At 36.5% G+C, this 15,439-nt stretch overlaps 1 protein-coding gene across 4 annotated transcripts in view; it reads right to left on the bottom strand.

Annotated features, from left to right (window-relative positions):
- VPS8 (VPS8 subunit of CORVET complex) overlaps positions 1-15,439 on the bottom strand; it is a 294,602-nt gene that overhangs the window by 107,883 nt on the left and 171,280 nt on the right. For all 4 annotated transcript variants that reach the window (XM_058295485.2, XM_058295487.2, XM_058295486.2 and 1 more), the window contains 2 exons: positions 11,935-12,024; positions 8,118-8,164 (listed from right to left, as the gene is read on the bottom strand). In XM_058295485.2, the coding sequence (XP_058151468.1) occupies positions 8,118-8,164; positions 11,935-12,024 (137 nt within the window). The remainder of the gene's footprint in view (positions 1-8,117; positions 8,165-11,934; positions 12,025-15,439) is intronic.

Genomic DNA, 15,439 nt, shown 5'->3' with positions numbered 1-15,439 from the left:
TCCAACTAGAGTTGTAAGAGAGCTTTCCTTGAATGCCAGGAGCTAATAAAAAGAAGGAAAAAAGAAAATACCTTTCGCAATCTTCGTAGAATGATTTGAGCACTCCCCTTTAGGGTTTATCCACACAAAGAGTTTAGAGAATAGCTCCAGGGCAAAGCTTAGGGGCCTCCCTGGCTTTTTTGTGTGCATGTACATTTGGCGCCCTACAAATTTCCCTGTTTACAAGGATACCAAATGTCCCCTCTTCCCTCGGAAACAGTTTCTTCAATGTCTGGACTCTGCACTGTAGGTTCTGTAGCCAGCAATCCCTTGCCCAGAGAGCCACTCGACTGCTCTCCCGCAGAGTTCTGTAGAAAGGCTCAGTGAGCTTTCTTTCAAGAGCAGGGCAAACTCTAGTACAGGCAGTTCTCAGGCCACCACCAGATAGATTGGGCCAGACATACATGCTCTCAGTATGTCCACAAGGTTTACTGTGCTCCCTCCAAACCAGGGATCTGCACTGGGAGCATGCATCAGCCCCATGTCAAGCTGGTGAGAGGTGGAGGGGCCAGGTATGGCTGTATGAAATACGACCGCTTTAAGTAGCCTTTGGCTTGATTCACTAATCATCCTTTTACTGCGATCCTTTAAATGTTTTTTGAAGCTTTGAGAAAGTTGCTTCTGCCAGTTGTTGCTGTTGTCAAAGCTTCTGTGGGGGTACAGAGCCCTGAGGTGTCTAATCCCTCCATCTTGATCAAGGCAGGGCCCACTCCCTTTTTAAAACAGGATTTTTCATTATTATAAATACTAATATGGAAATTTTTGTATTAATTACTGTATTTTTCAGTATCTTTACTTAATATATATTTTCTAAAATGTAATCACTGCACTAATGCATAGGTATAACTTCATAGGTCTTAATACATATATGCAAATTGTTCTCTAGAAGACAAAGAGGAACACATATACAAAAGGAAGACATGACAATGTATGCTGTATCCAATGAACAAATACTTAGGAAATAATTAGGGGATACTCCTTTATTCCTTTGAGTAATAAAGGAGAAAAGAGAAAGGGGAAAGTAGAAATAATTAAAGCTGGACACACATACCTAAATCCAATCCAGAGGGCTTTGTATACCATGAAGTTTGGATTTTACCTTGAGCAATGAGAACTGAAAGAATTTGAAGGGAGAGGTGAACATTATAGTTATTTGCCTATTTGAAACAGAAAAATTAGGAAGGCAGGTTGGGAAACTAGTAAAAAAGATCAGAAGGGATGTGCTGAGTGCCTGAATGAGGGCAGAAGGGGTGTAGACAAGAGAAGGACTTACCCCTGGGCCTCCTTGACCGTGTGGAGCTGGCCCATGCGCAGTGCTCATGCACGCAAGGAGTGCCGCACCATGCAGGGGTGTCCCCCGCGTAGGGGAGCCCCATGTGCAAGGAGTGCGCTGCGCCCATGAGGAGAGCCGCCCAGCCCGAAAGAAAGTGCAGCCTGCCCAGGAATAGCGCTGCACACACTTCCCGTGCCACTGACGACAACAGAAGCGGATAAAGAAACAAGATGCAGCAAATAGACACAGAGAACAGACAACCCAGGGGGAAGGGGGGGGGGAGTTAAATAAATAAATAAATCTTTAAAAAAAAAAAAAGAGAGAGAAGTACTTACATTTAAGAGGTACCGAAGAGGTGGAATTAATAGCTTTTGATGACTGGTTCTGTGTGGTGTGGCAGCAAAGGTGGGGTGGGGGCAGGTAAAGGAAAGTGAAAAACTGATCATCACTCTCAGGATTCTAACTAGACACTTATACTATAACTGCCTGCTTACTCATCCTCCTCCTTCATTAGTGTCAATTCCCTGAAGACAGAGCCCAATCTTACTTACCACTGCATCTCCCATGCCTGTCCCACTGCTTAGTATGGTGAAGTTGCTCAGTAAATTGTAGCTACTCAGAAGTAAATGGGCAGATGATGCCATATGCCAAAAGAAAATAAAGGACAGGGAGCATATTTAGGTGGGAAAAAGTGAGAATAATTTTGAGCCACTTCACCCCCTAGCACAGTACTTAGTAAATAGCAATGCCATTATAAATTGCTGAATAAAGGGAAAAAGGAATGAATGCATGTAGGATATTGAACATATAGAGTCCGCAAATTAGGAGATGATATGTTAGAATTTAAAAAGCTGCATTTGAGCTGCTAGTAAAATTCACTAGTGTGCAACACTAAACAAAATCCTCTATCTCATGGTAAACCTGACCAAACTGACAAGCACCTTGTCCACTGCAGGTGTTCACTGAAGCAGGAATGTTTTTTAATATGTCAAAATTAGTGAACATATACAAGTTCTAATTTTTTAAATTTAAATTTTAAAATATGGTATTTAAACATTGAGTATCAGTATCTTATAATATCCCTTCAAAATTATACAAAAGAAGGGGGATGAAACTATGGACTGAAGTAGACTTATTATTCTAGCAATGGAAGAACTTGTATCATTGATATAAAGACAGTGGCCACCAAAGTTTCTGAGGGGAAGGAGAGGGAAGAATAGGTGTAACACGGGACATTTTTGGGACATTGGAATTGTCCTGAATGACATTGCAATGATGGAAATGGGCCATAATATATATTTTGTTAAAACCTATAAAACTGTGTGGTGTAAAATGTAAACTATAATGTAAACTATAGGCCAGGGTTAGAAGTAATGCTTCAATATGTGTTCATCAATTGTAGCAGATGTATCACACTAATGAAAAATGTTAATGAGGGAATTGTGGGAGGGGGAGGGAGTGGGGTAAATGGGAATCCCCTATATTTCTGATGTAACATTTATGTAATCTATAGCTTATTTAAAATTTTTTAAAAGATTAAAAAATTATACATAGAAACACTGATACATTTAACTTAAATTCAATGTATAATCATATCCTTGGCAAAATTACTCATTTCTTTTAGCAATGTTCAATTTTCACTTTATTTTGATTAAAGATTTAGAAATACAAAGTGATATTTTGAATGTTTTTTCTAAAAGAAAATTATACGATATTTCAGAGGCCTCCAGGATATTGTTAACAAGGACTAAATTGACATTCCCAAGAAAATTGTACTGAAAATATTGTGAATCTAATTATACTTGTACAATCCCCGCTATTCCTTATGCAGGTCATAGCCTCACAAAAAACATTGGCGTCATTTTATATTATCCTCCAAGAATTTCACTGCACAGAAGACCTACATTTGGATATAAATGCATTAGGAGGAGAACTCCTGCACAAATTCCTGGGGTGGGGCCTTCTGTAGCAGTTGTCCCACAGAAGGGCATGGGAAGAAGAGGCAAATCCTTTCCCTCCCAGCTGCTGGCCTCCATTCAGGCAGCTAATTCACTCCTGGAGGACTAGCCTCCCCTCCCCATACCCTTTTAGGAAACTCATCTTTCCATGTACAGATGCCATCAACAGCTTTGTAGATCAATTAATTCCAAAGACCCAACTATTTACATAACAAAGATAAGAAGCTGGATAAAGAAATATACATAAGAATTGAGGTAGATGATTTATTCCTTTGAAAATGCTGCAGTCAAAATAAAATAAAAAGCTACCCCCTCAGAAATACCTCAATGGACACATGGAAATGTTAAATCAAATAAGCATAAACAGTCATGAGAATCCTAATAACTCAGGGTTTCAGAGCAAGAGCAAAGAGGCAACATTTTGATATATACATATACACAAGCAGTCCCCGTTTCAAAATAATTGTTTTCTTTCATTTTCCCAACTCTCTAGGATCCTGCTGCAGGAACTTCATGGGGGAAAAAAATCAGTAAAAACCCCCTGGAGATTAAAAATAATCTACTGCTTAAAAAGCACAAAAGGGAAGAAACAAAGGCAAAAATAGTCTGAAGTTTTCTGCCAGTGAAAACTGCTAGGCAGGTCCAATCAATCTATGCTTTTTTTTTTTTTTTTAAGGATTTATTTCATTTATCGCCCCCCCCCCACACACACACACAATTGCCTGCTCTCTTGGGTCCATTTGCTGTGTTCTTCTGTGTCCACTTACATTCTCGGCGGCACTGGGAATCTGTCCCTCTTTTTGTTGTGTCAGCTCTCTCGTGTGTGCGGTGCCACTTGGGCAGGCTGTGCTTTTTTTACGTGGGGGTGGCTCTCCTTGTGGGGCACACTCCTTGTGCATGGGGCTCCCCTATGTAGGGGACACCCCTGCATAGCTCGGCACTCCTTTAGGTCCAGCAGCACTGTGTGTGGGCTAGCTCATCGCATGGGCCAGGGGGCCCTGGATTCGAACTCTGGACCTTCTATATGGTAGGCAGACCCTCTATCAGTGGAGCTACATCTGCTTCCCCCATCTATTCTTGAAGTTCTTTTGTTCCCAAAAATCTTTTTCCATACTCCTTAATTTTCCCAACCTGTTTAAGATAGCAATCCTTCAGAAATACTCATTTTTAACTGCTAATATATGATGGGATATCAGTCATTCACAGACTAATATAAACCAGCTCATTTTTTTTGCTTTCTTTTCAACCTTAAGATCAACTTGGTGGTATTAGGAATTTTTTTCTTCTGTGTATATGTTTCATTGTATTTATGAAGACTGCTAGTAAGATAGGGAATCAATACATGGATCTGAATCCTGGCAAGAAGTCCACATGGACATCAATACCCGCAAGATGGCGGCTGGAAGTTTCCTCCGGAAGCCAGGAGAAGCCCCAGATAGTCCAAGGACTTTATCATTGGGCCCTCATGGGTGACTGATGGGAGGAGGGGTAATCAGTCAAAATAGCAAACAGCTGGGACTCCTCCCCTGCCTTTAGCAAAGGGGTGGATAATTAACAGTTCAAAAAGCAGGTGCAAGGCCTGAATATTCATTTTCTCTCTCTCTCTCTCTCTCCCCGACCCCTGTGCCTTCTGTGCCCTGCTCTTGCCATTTTTCCCTGCCATGGTTGCCACGCAAGTAAAACCTGAGCATTTATAACTTATAATGGTGAACTGTAGTCAGTAAATCATCCCGCTTTATCACTTTTCAGCCCCTTCCTCTTCACCTGGGACTCATGGTCTACTGTTTTCTCCTATTTCTCATCCCTCCCTACCTGAATAAACTACTGACCTAACTTGATGTGCTTTTGAAATTCATTTCTGTGGCATAGTCAAGAACCTACACAAAATCTGGTAAAATTTATATGTTTCTTGTGTATTCTCACTGTAAAAGTGCAAAAAATAGAGAAACTTAAAATCAATTGTGAAGAGTTTTGATTGGGGCATGAAGGTAATTTTGGATTTTTAAAATCTTTCTAAAAGGAGACTACATATCTAGGTACACTTATGAAGTGGAAAGCTGGAAGTGAGTGCACCCCTTCCCTGTAAAGGAGGCGGCGGGGTGGGGGGTTATACATTCAAAGGGCCCCAAAGACAAACTTTCTATAAACCAAACTTTGTCTAAGGCCAGCTTTGAAAGCAAGAAAGGGAGGACTACCACTCAGTCTTCTTAACCTCGTTCCTCTCCTCAATCCAGAATCAGCAGATTACTAGTATTGGGTATTTACATTTTAGGTTAAGCAGACTTTTATACATTAGACTGAGATACTATCATTTAAAATAGTCCTTAGGTAAAAAATTGTATTGAATAGCAAACAGAATTTAAAATAAATTTAGAGCATAATCTGAATCAATGCCTTCTGCCTATGTAGAAAAAAAATATGATGAATTTAGGAATTGGGACTACCTAGGCAGAATTCTAGGTTTTACATTGTGGAGGTGATTCAGTATTAAAGTGAGATCCTTTCAAAGGTGGAGCTAAGGCATCAGTTTGGTTGATTTAAAGCTCTTAATTCCAGTTAGGCAGAAGAAAAGCTGGAGATTGAACTGTTGTCAGAAGCGAGGCCATTCCAGGTCATGCTGTTTTCTGGGGGCTGGGGAAAAGCAAGGCTGTGGTGCATTACTTCTCTCAGAGGCAGGTAAGAGAAGAGCTTGCAGCTAAACTGATATGACAGGAAAGGAATAATGTGCAACAAGTTAATTCAGAGTTAATTATCCTTTATTACATGTTAGTTTAAGTATGCCTATTGGTGGTTTGCTAGTGAACAACTTTCACAGTATCTTTAAAGAGTCTTACCTAATTAACATCTTTCCTCTAGGTATAAGTAATAACTGAGCAAGACTTTCTATCGAAGACCTCTGTTGTTCTTGTAATTTGCCAGTCTTACTACTCTAACGTTAAGGAGTGTGATAAAATTTCATATCAATATTTATGTTAACTAACTTAGTATGTTTTGTTGTTGTTGTTGTTTTTAAAGTAAGATTTGGTTACTAATGTCCTCTATACTTTGTTAGAGTTGAGGAAAGGCCAAGTTAAAAACGGAGCTTCCTTTGTCCTTTTATCTTGAGTTTTTCTAGGTGGGATGGTTGGGGGAAGAAAGGTCTTGGTTAAAATAAATTTTCCTAGGAGAAGAGCCATCAGGCCCTAAGAGAATGGCTCTGATACTTGAGGAAACACAAGGATAGGAGCAGAGGGAATTCTGCCACCATAGGAAAAGAGGGGAACAGTCTTTGGAAAAAAGGCTGGGGATGGGGCTGGAACACACTGCCCCCCCTTCTGCCTCACTCAGTCCTCAGTCCTCTCCTCTCCCATCCTTTTCCCAGCTCTCTTCCTTCCCTCCTACCAACCACTCCTGATTCTAAGATAGCTTCATTGGGTAACTCTAGAAGTAGATTGGGGCCCAAACTGGCTGGGAAGGAAATACAAATGATTAATGAAATACAAAGATGTCTAACCTCAGTAATAGTCTGAGAACAGAGAACTAAAATATACTTTGAAAAGGTCTTGAACTGAGAGAGAGGAGGATTTATGCTCACACTGCTTTCTAAACATCTGCACATTTGATTGTAAATTTAAATGTAACACAGGCTGCTCAAGATTTAAATGACTGTCCATTGAACTGCACAACACAATGAACCCTAAGTTAAACTATAGGATATATTAATAACACAACGTAAAAATGTACTTTCATCAATTGTAACAAATGCACCACACCAATGAAAGGTGTTAATAAAAGGGTGGTATATGGGAATACTGTATTTTATGGATGATTGTTCTGTAAACCCACAATTACACTAGTAAAACAAAACAAAACAAAAAAACAAAAACCACTAAGCATTAAAAAACATTTAAATAATTGAGATTTCAATAAAAATATTACAAGCCACAAAATTACTGGTATTTTGATATTCCAAAATAGCACAGAATACTATAATAAACAAAACTGTTACAACTGATTAAGTAAATGACTGTCTTCAATGGACAGTGTGTATTATAACAAAACTCAGGGTTTATATGACTGATGTGAAAGTTATGGCACCCTGGAATATCTTAAGCCAACGATGCTTAACTCATCAGAAATATCACCACTCACAAAGATTCTATGGCATTGGGTGCAGGCATCGACATTTTCAAAGGCTGATTCTCATATAAACTCCTGGTTAAGAGTGACGCTATTAGAAGATATTAAATAGAATTATACTCAACTCCCACTGTACTCCACTTAATTACAGCAAAACCTTAAGATTTCACGCTGCTTTACCTACAAATCCATCACTGATTTCATCATTTCTTAGGTTAGTTTTATTTGATAAATATCAAAGTAGCAGTTGAAAAACATATCTAAACTTTCTTACCCATACCAACAGGAACAGCTATTTAAAACAAAATGCCACAAATTGAGTTAAAAAGGTAAATTTTGATGTAGCCTAGGAACTAGGTGTTTACTCTGAAAAGTAAAACTATCAGTTTACAGCACAGAATAAGGAATAGGTAGAAATGCAGAAAGGGAAGCAAGATGGTCATCGGATTCTTTCTGAAACACACCCTATAGTATGGCTTCATTATTTCATCTACTTTGATGAGAATTCATCATGCATACTCATGTTCATATAGAAAATAGTTCCTCTAGATATAACCTATTGTCAGATTATATATTTTGGGATAATCTGTTTAACTGTTACTCCCACTAATATTAAAAATCAAGAGTTAAATTTACTATCTGGATTCCATGAACTAGTTTTTTAGCCTCAATTTATTACCATTTATTCTCATCTAAGTATTAGAAAAAAGTAAAGTTTATTAACATACCTTGGGTCAAGAAGGCTCCTCAAAAATTTGAAAAGCAAAACTTGGTTCTGAATAGAAAAACAATAAAAATACAAGTAAATATTAAAACATTCTTCACACTGCACCAAAGTAAAGATTACTCTAGAATATTCCTTTAAAATGTAACTGTATATAACTAATTCCATTAAGTCCTCCATACAGATTGGCGAATCATTTGCAGATCTTTTCACTTCCTCTCAATAATGCTAATCCCTGTCACGCATTGAATTTTGCATTCAAAGGAACGTGAACACTTTGTTATTGCTGGGGAAAAAAAGAGAAGAGGAAGGCAGGGAGGGGAGAACTCTATTGAGACAAATCCCTGATCTGTTAGGGGCATAAGAACCCTTGGAGTGGCAGGTGCATTGAGTTGCTTAGCTGATAGTGAATTCTGGCCGCACTGATAGGTTTCACACTGCTTTGCCTTGTTTCTTTGGGAAAATGGCCTACAGTGAGGTAGTTAATCTGCATAGACTGGGAGTTTAAGGTCCAAATGAACAACCAAAAAAGTGTTTCTTGACACCACAATATAATCATCTATATAAGAGATGGCAATCAATCTGTACAATTTTAGCAATTAATAAGCCATTGAACCTGAGTTGTTTCTGCCACTTAGTATCTATATGACTATGTAAGTCACCCACTTAGCATCTCAGTTTCCGCATGTGGAAAAAAGGATGGCAATATCTTCTCAGCCTTCTGCACAGGGTGGTAGTGAGGATTAAATGAGATAAGCCTCAGAAGACTACATAAATGTAAATGATGTTTCTACATTCTTAGGAAGCTAAGCAAAAACTATCACTGCTTAATTTTCCTTTTCTCCTTTATTGACATAATCAGACTTCCTGTAAAAAGAAGACTTTCAAAGTTAAAAAGGATTAATGGTATTTGATATATTTATATTTATCAGTCTTTGATTTTCTGTCTTTTCTCTGGTATATCACTTTCTTTTATTTTACAGAATATTTCTTCCACTTGTGACTTAATATTCTGGTTTATTATCGAAGGATTCTGAAGACAATTGGTCAGAAATATTTCTGCCCTCAGAAGTAAAGGTACTTTATAATATCTGTGGGATTCTCTCATATTCTATAAAGTTTTGCAATAAACACTGTTTCTTTAAAAGAAATGTCTAAGATTTCACAAATAACCTACCAATAGCTCCATTTTTCTTACCCATTATACTTAAGCTTTAATATATTTGTTTGATGAATAACATACTCATTTACTGTGTTTTCCTGACTTTCAATATTTTTAGAGATTACAGGAAAAAGAAAATTCTGCAATTGATAATCTTGTATTTTAAATGATAACAAGGAAAACATCAGACAGGCAGATTTACCAGAACTACTGACTTTTACGTATTTTTTTTTTTCCTATCTTGTATTTCTTCTTTGGACAAATATCTACTCAAGTCTTTTGCCCAATTTTTAAATCAGGTCTTTTGTCTTTTTATTGTAGAGCTGTAGCATCTCTTTATATACCATGGATATTAAACCCTTACTGGATATGTGATTTGCAAATAGTTTCCCCCATTGACTTGGTTGTCTTTTCACCCTTTTGACAAAGTCATATGAGGTGCAAAAGTATTTAATTTTGAGGAGGTCCCATTTATCTATTTTTTCTTTTGTTGCTTGTGTTTTGGGTGTAAGGTTTAAGAAACAATCGCCTATCACAAGAGCTTGAAGATGTTTCCCTACATCTAGTAGGTCCTGGCTTTTATATTTTGGTCTTTGATCCATTTTGAGTTGATTCTTTTATAGGGAGGGAGACGGGTCCTCTTTCATTCTAACTGCTGAATTAAAGGGAGAAGTTCTGGGGGTTAAGAGTAGTTTTTTTTCCCAGTGTATCTGTATACACTGATATGTGTTTCATCATATACTACTTAAGTATAATTTGAAGCACAACAAATTATTAACAATGGCAAAACACTTAAAGCACTGAGAACTAAAACCAATAAAACTGAAATTGTATATTACATTAGAATTTTCACAGAGAAAAATGAAGTTCTTTGAATGACTTTAAAAGGAAAGATAAATCTGCCTTTAGTTTGCAGAGCAGAAGCAAATATACATATGTGAAGTACATAACCAAAGATCCAGCAGCTTATAAGATGTATCTATTTGGAATGTCAATGGCCAAGATCAAGGTTGTAATTAATTTCTATTGTTTTCTTCTTGAACTTGTAGGATCAGTATAACTAACTGTCTTTTGACTTATCTGTCTTCCTCCTTAAGAGCAGGGATCACATGTATATGTTTTCATATCCTCAGCACTTAATAATATATTTGGCTCATAGCAGGTACATAAATATTTATTGAATTAATGGATGAGTCCTTATCTTGAATTATTGGACAGCCAGGCCTGATATCTGGGAGACAATTTTAACTCCTTCCGTTACATTCACCTAATTTCCAAGCTCTATTTGTTTTATTCGGAAATATATCTTGAATCTGTCCTCTCTATTGCCACTGATTTACTCCTGTCCGGCCTAAATATTTTGCTTTCTAACTGGTCTCTCATTTGCTTTCCTTGCCAGTCCGCTCTTCACACTGCCATCCATAGTTTGTTTTCTATAATATAGGTCTAATGATGTCATTCCTTTGCTTAAAAAAACTTTGCTCCAGTACCTAAATGATACAAGTTTCCTAGCTTCCCTTCCCACTACCTTTTATAGCTTAATCTAACGCCACTTCTATCATAGCTCCAATCGCATTATGTGCCACACAGATCTAACCAGTCTTTGAATACATGGGCTGCTTTATGACTTCAAATGTTTACATATCCAGAACACTTTATCTGGAAAGTCTTTCCCATACTCTGACTGGAAAACTGATACCAATTCTTAGACTCAGTTCAGATGTCTCTGGGAATTCTTGTCTGACTTTCTCACACAGTTCATCACTCTTTCTTCTTATTCCTACAGCATTTTTTATGTATCTCTAGTGTAGGTCTTCTAACACTGCCCTGAACTTATTTAAGGCTTCTCTGTTCTGTACTATAAATTCAGGGAAAGGTTGTATTCTTATTTATGTTCCAGGCCTAGCACATTGTGATACAAAGTGGAGTCACAGTTAGTGTTAAAATAAGTGAATTCCATATCTTTGTGTCATGCTAGTTGCCTCTCCACTCAGTGCTCTGCTTTCCATTCAGCATACAGTCCCTACCACCATCATGGCCACTTGAGAACTTTGGATTGTGCTTTGTGTCCCTGTCATTGTCTTATTTCCTACCTTTAGTAATTGTGGCCATGGCAACAGTAAGCAAAAACTCACCACTAAGACTGCCATGGTAGTAATAAGTGGAATATTGGGGCCATAAATAGTATTTCAAGCTGAGCTTGTCAATATTCAGCATTAACATAGCCATGTTCTAGTTAAAATTTTCTAAGAAAAATTACAAATAATCAGCATTAATTCAGTCTGAGGGTGACAAAGGGTCTGAATAAATAAAATGAACCTCAAAGAGAAGAGGATTTTAGTTCCTATAGCAAAAGAAATTGAGAAAGAGGATCTTTTGTGAATTGCAATTTCTGTAAATATAGGTTATAATTCCAAAAATGTTCCTTTGACATTAATATTTGTTATGCACAAAGATGAACTCCTTCATTTCCAGACTCAGAAATCATCACACAACTGCTCTCAAATTCCTACACATGCCCCCACACCCCCCCACATAATGTGTACAAACAAACAGCAACTATTGACTGAAAAAATTACTACAATAAAAAGTTCGCAGGTGGGGATTTAATAATTATCTTTCCACAAGACGTTTTTTCCTAATATGTTTTTATATTTACCTCAAGCTTTTTAATGACTGTTTCAATCTGTTCAGAAAAGTGGGTAGCAACCAGCTCTGCAGCTTTATAGGGCTGAAGGGACACAAGTTCCTAGAGTTAAAGAAAAAAGACAAAATAATCTTTCATGTTACATTTAAATTGAATATCCACAGATGTGAGGTATGACTGTCTACTTCATTATCACAAGCTTTCACACTGCATTTCAGGAGACCTTGATTTAGAGCCTCAGTTTAAAGGGTATATTCCACATGAGTGCATTTAGAAATCTGCCATGTAAAAAGGCATATCGTGATTTTAAAAAAGGTAATTCAGAATTTTTGGAAAATGAAAGCACTAAAACTCTAAACTTAAGCCATTTTGGTAACAAAAGCTTCCCAAATTCCTTGTCAATGAACTTCATCCTTGAGCTTAAAAGAAGAACTTTGAAGAAATAGGGGGGAAAAAAGAGTGTAATTGAAATATCTCTGGCTAGGAATTCTAAAACTTTACTTCTAGCACCTGGTGGAATTTGAAACTAGAAGCGTCTGAAGAAATCAACTTAAGGTCATGAGTATTAAATGAGACTAAAATGTTGACTGCTGTTAACCCCTGATAATAAAATCTATTTCTCTCAAATCTGTGACATTCAATATGCCCTCTCCTTGACTATCCTTTTGTTTTTCCCTTGAAACTCTCTTATCACTTGGTTTCTGTGACCTACTATTTTACCTTTCCATCTGCATCTTCTCAATAGGAACAGTGAGCAAACACAAGCATGCTACACCGCTAAAATGCAAACATCGAATATATATCGACATTGTAGGTTATTGAATAAAACTTAAGTTATTGTAATTGCAATATTCATGATATATGAATAATATAAGGATTGTGCTAGGTAATATTTACAGGTTAATAATTAGCTGACATGAATAAAGTTTGTACCATTATGTAATACATCTCAAAAGAGAGAAGGCACAACTAATCAATACCACAAAAGAGAAAGGGGATATTACTACAGATCTGCAGACATAAAGATAAGAGACTATATGAATTAATTTATGCCAAGAATTTGAAAATTTAAACAAAACTGACACATTCCGAGAAAAAGAGAATTTACTAAGCCAATTCAAGAAGAAATTAAAAACTTAAAAATGGTTGCTTTTTTTTAACAATTAAAGAAATTGAATCAGTGTCAAAAAATCTTTCTATACAGAAAATTTCTGGCTCAAATAGTTTCACTGGGAAGTTCTAGCAACCATTTAAGGATTTAAGGAAGAAATATTTATTTATTTATTTATTTATTTTTTTAAAGATTTATTTATTTATTTTAATTTCCCCCCCTCCCCTGGTTGTCTGTTCTTGGTGTCTATTTGCTGCGTCTTGTTTCTTTGTCCGCTTCTGTTGTCGTCAGCGGCACGGGAAGTGTGGGCGGCGCCATTCCTGGGCAGGCTGCTCTTTCTTTTCACGCTGGGCGGCTTTCCTCACGGGCGCACTCCTTGCGCGTGGGGCTCCCCCCACGCGGGGGACACCCTTGCGTGGCACGGCACTCCTTGCGCGCATCAGCACTGCGCATGGCCAGCTCCACACGGGTCAAGGAGGCCCGGGGTTTGAACCAACGACCTCCCATATGGTAGACGGACGCCCTAACCACTGGGCCAAAGTCTGTTTCCCAAGGAAGAAATATTTATATCAATAAATAATCTTTTCTAGAGAACAGAATAAATTATCTAGCCCATTTTATGAGGCTAGCAAAATCTTGATACTAAAACCCAAAAGACAATATAAGAAAAGAAAACTACAGGTAAATCTCAACCATGAACACCGATATAAACATCCTAAATAAAATAATAGCAAATTAAATCTAACTATATAAAAAAGATAATATATTAGGATAAAGTTGCATTTATCTACAGAATTCAAGGTTATTGTAATAAATTCTATCAAAATTTACCAGAAAATGTGTAAGTTTAAATTAGCTTGACTGTAAAATGTGGGAATGGATAGAGTTGATGGTAATACATTACAGTGAATATAACAAACACAGCTGGTTTATTAATGGGATTGTGGCTGAAAAACAGGTAGTCTAAGAATGTAAATGTCAACTGAAAGAAAGCTAGTGAATAACCTAGGGCCTGAATAACACAGTGAACTCAGAAGTGGATGAGAATTGTGGTTAGCAGTAAAATACAAGAATGTTCTATGAACTAGAACAAATATACATCACTATTATAAGGTGGTAAGAATATGGAAGTGCATGGGAAAATACAATTCATATAACCTATGGACTATAGTTAACAGCAATATTATAATATTCTTGCATCATGTCAAAGAAGTATTGTGTTAATAGGGGCATATAGAAAAAATACATCAAATGTATGCTATAGACTATAGTTAGTGGTAATAGTCTGATCATATTACCTCATAATCTGTTTCAAATGTTCCACAACAGTGTAATGAATTGGTGGAGGGGTATTGTATGGGAATTCTGCACATTTGTATGGTTGTTTGGTAAGGTCACAACTTCTTTAATAAAAATAAATATATATTTTATATGTACACATATAAAACCACATTGTGAAAAAATTACCACAAAAACAGAAAAAGGAGAAAAAGTGATAAAATTCAAAACTCATTCATGAGAAAACTTTCAGCAAACTAGAAATAGAAGGAAACTAGCATAAAAATCCTTATAGTAAACATTATACTTATGTTAGAAATGAAGTTTTTAAAAATACCATTTATAATAGCATAAAATACATGAGTTGTAACAAAGTTAACATAGGATTGAAAATCTCTAAAGAGCAAATGATAAAACCACATGGACAGATATTTAATATACAGTTATACTACAGGGTCATAGATTGGAAGACTCAGTATTGTAAAGATGTCAGTTATCTTCAAAATGATTGACAGATTCAACGCAATCTCAATCATAATTACAAGTTTAAAAAAAAATTGGTGGACCTTGACAAGAGGATTCTAAAATGTATTTGGAAATGCAAGTGGCCAAGAATAGTCACAATCCTCTTACAGGTATCATAATAAAAAATGGTAAAAAAAAAAAAACAACAAAACACTCTATCATGGAATAAAAAAAAATACGGTATTAGAAAATAAAGAAGAAAGAAATGAAACTAAAAAAAAAAAAGGAGAAAGAAAAAAAGAACAAAAAATAGTATGCTATTGATGCAGAGACAGACAAATACACTAATGAGACAGAAGAGGGCCCAGAAAAACAGACCAAGCAAATAGACACTTGATACACATATGACAAAGGTTCAGGAATGGGGAAAGACAACATTTTAAAATAACTGTTGCTGGAAGAATTGGGCATTCATATGAAAAAATTTAATTGGACACTACCTCACATCATATACAAAAATTTCTTTCAGGTAGACTTAAGATCTAAAGATGAGAACAAAATAAGAAAACTTCTAGATGACAATATAGGAGGATATCTGTAACTATAGTTGGGGCAAAAACTTTGACTATTTAAAAAAAAAACACAAACTTTCCTCTGAAAGAA

This window comes from Dasypus novemcinctus, chromosome 4 (genome assembly GCF_030445035.2).
Source record: "Dasypus novemcinctus isolate mDasNov1 chromosome 4, mDasNov1.1.hap2, whole genome shotgun sequence".
In the NCBI taxonomy this organism is placed as follows: Eukaryota; Metazoa; Chordata; class Mammalia; order Cingulata; family Dasypodidae; genus Dasypus; species Dasypus novemcinctus.
The sequence above is the reverse complement of the archived record's forward strand: the minus strand, read 5'-3'. Positions and strand labels throughout refer to the sequence as shown.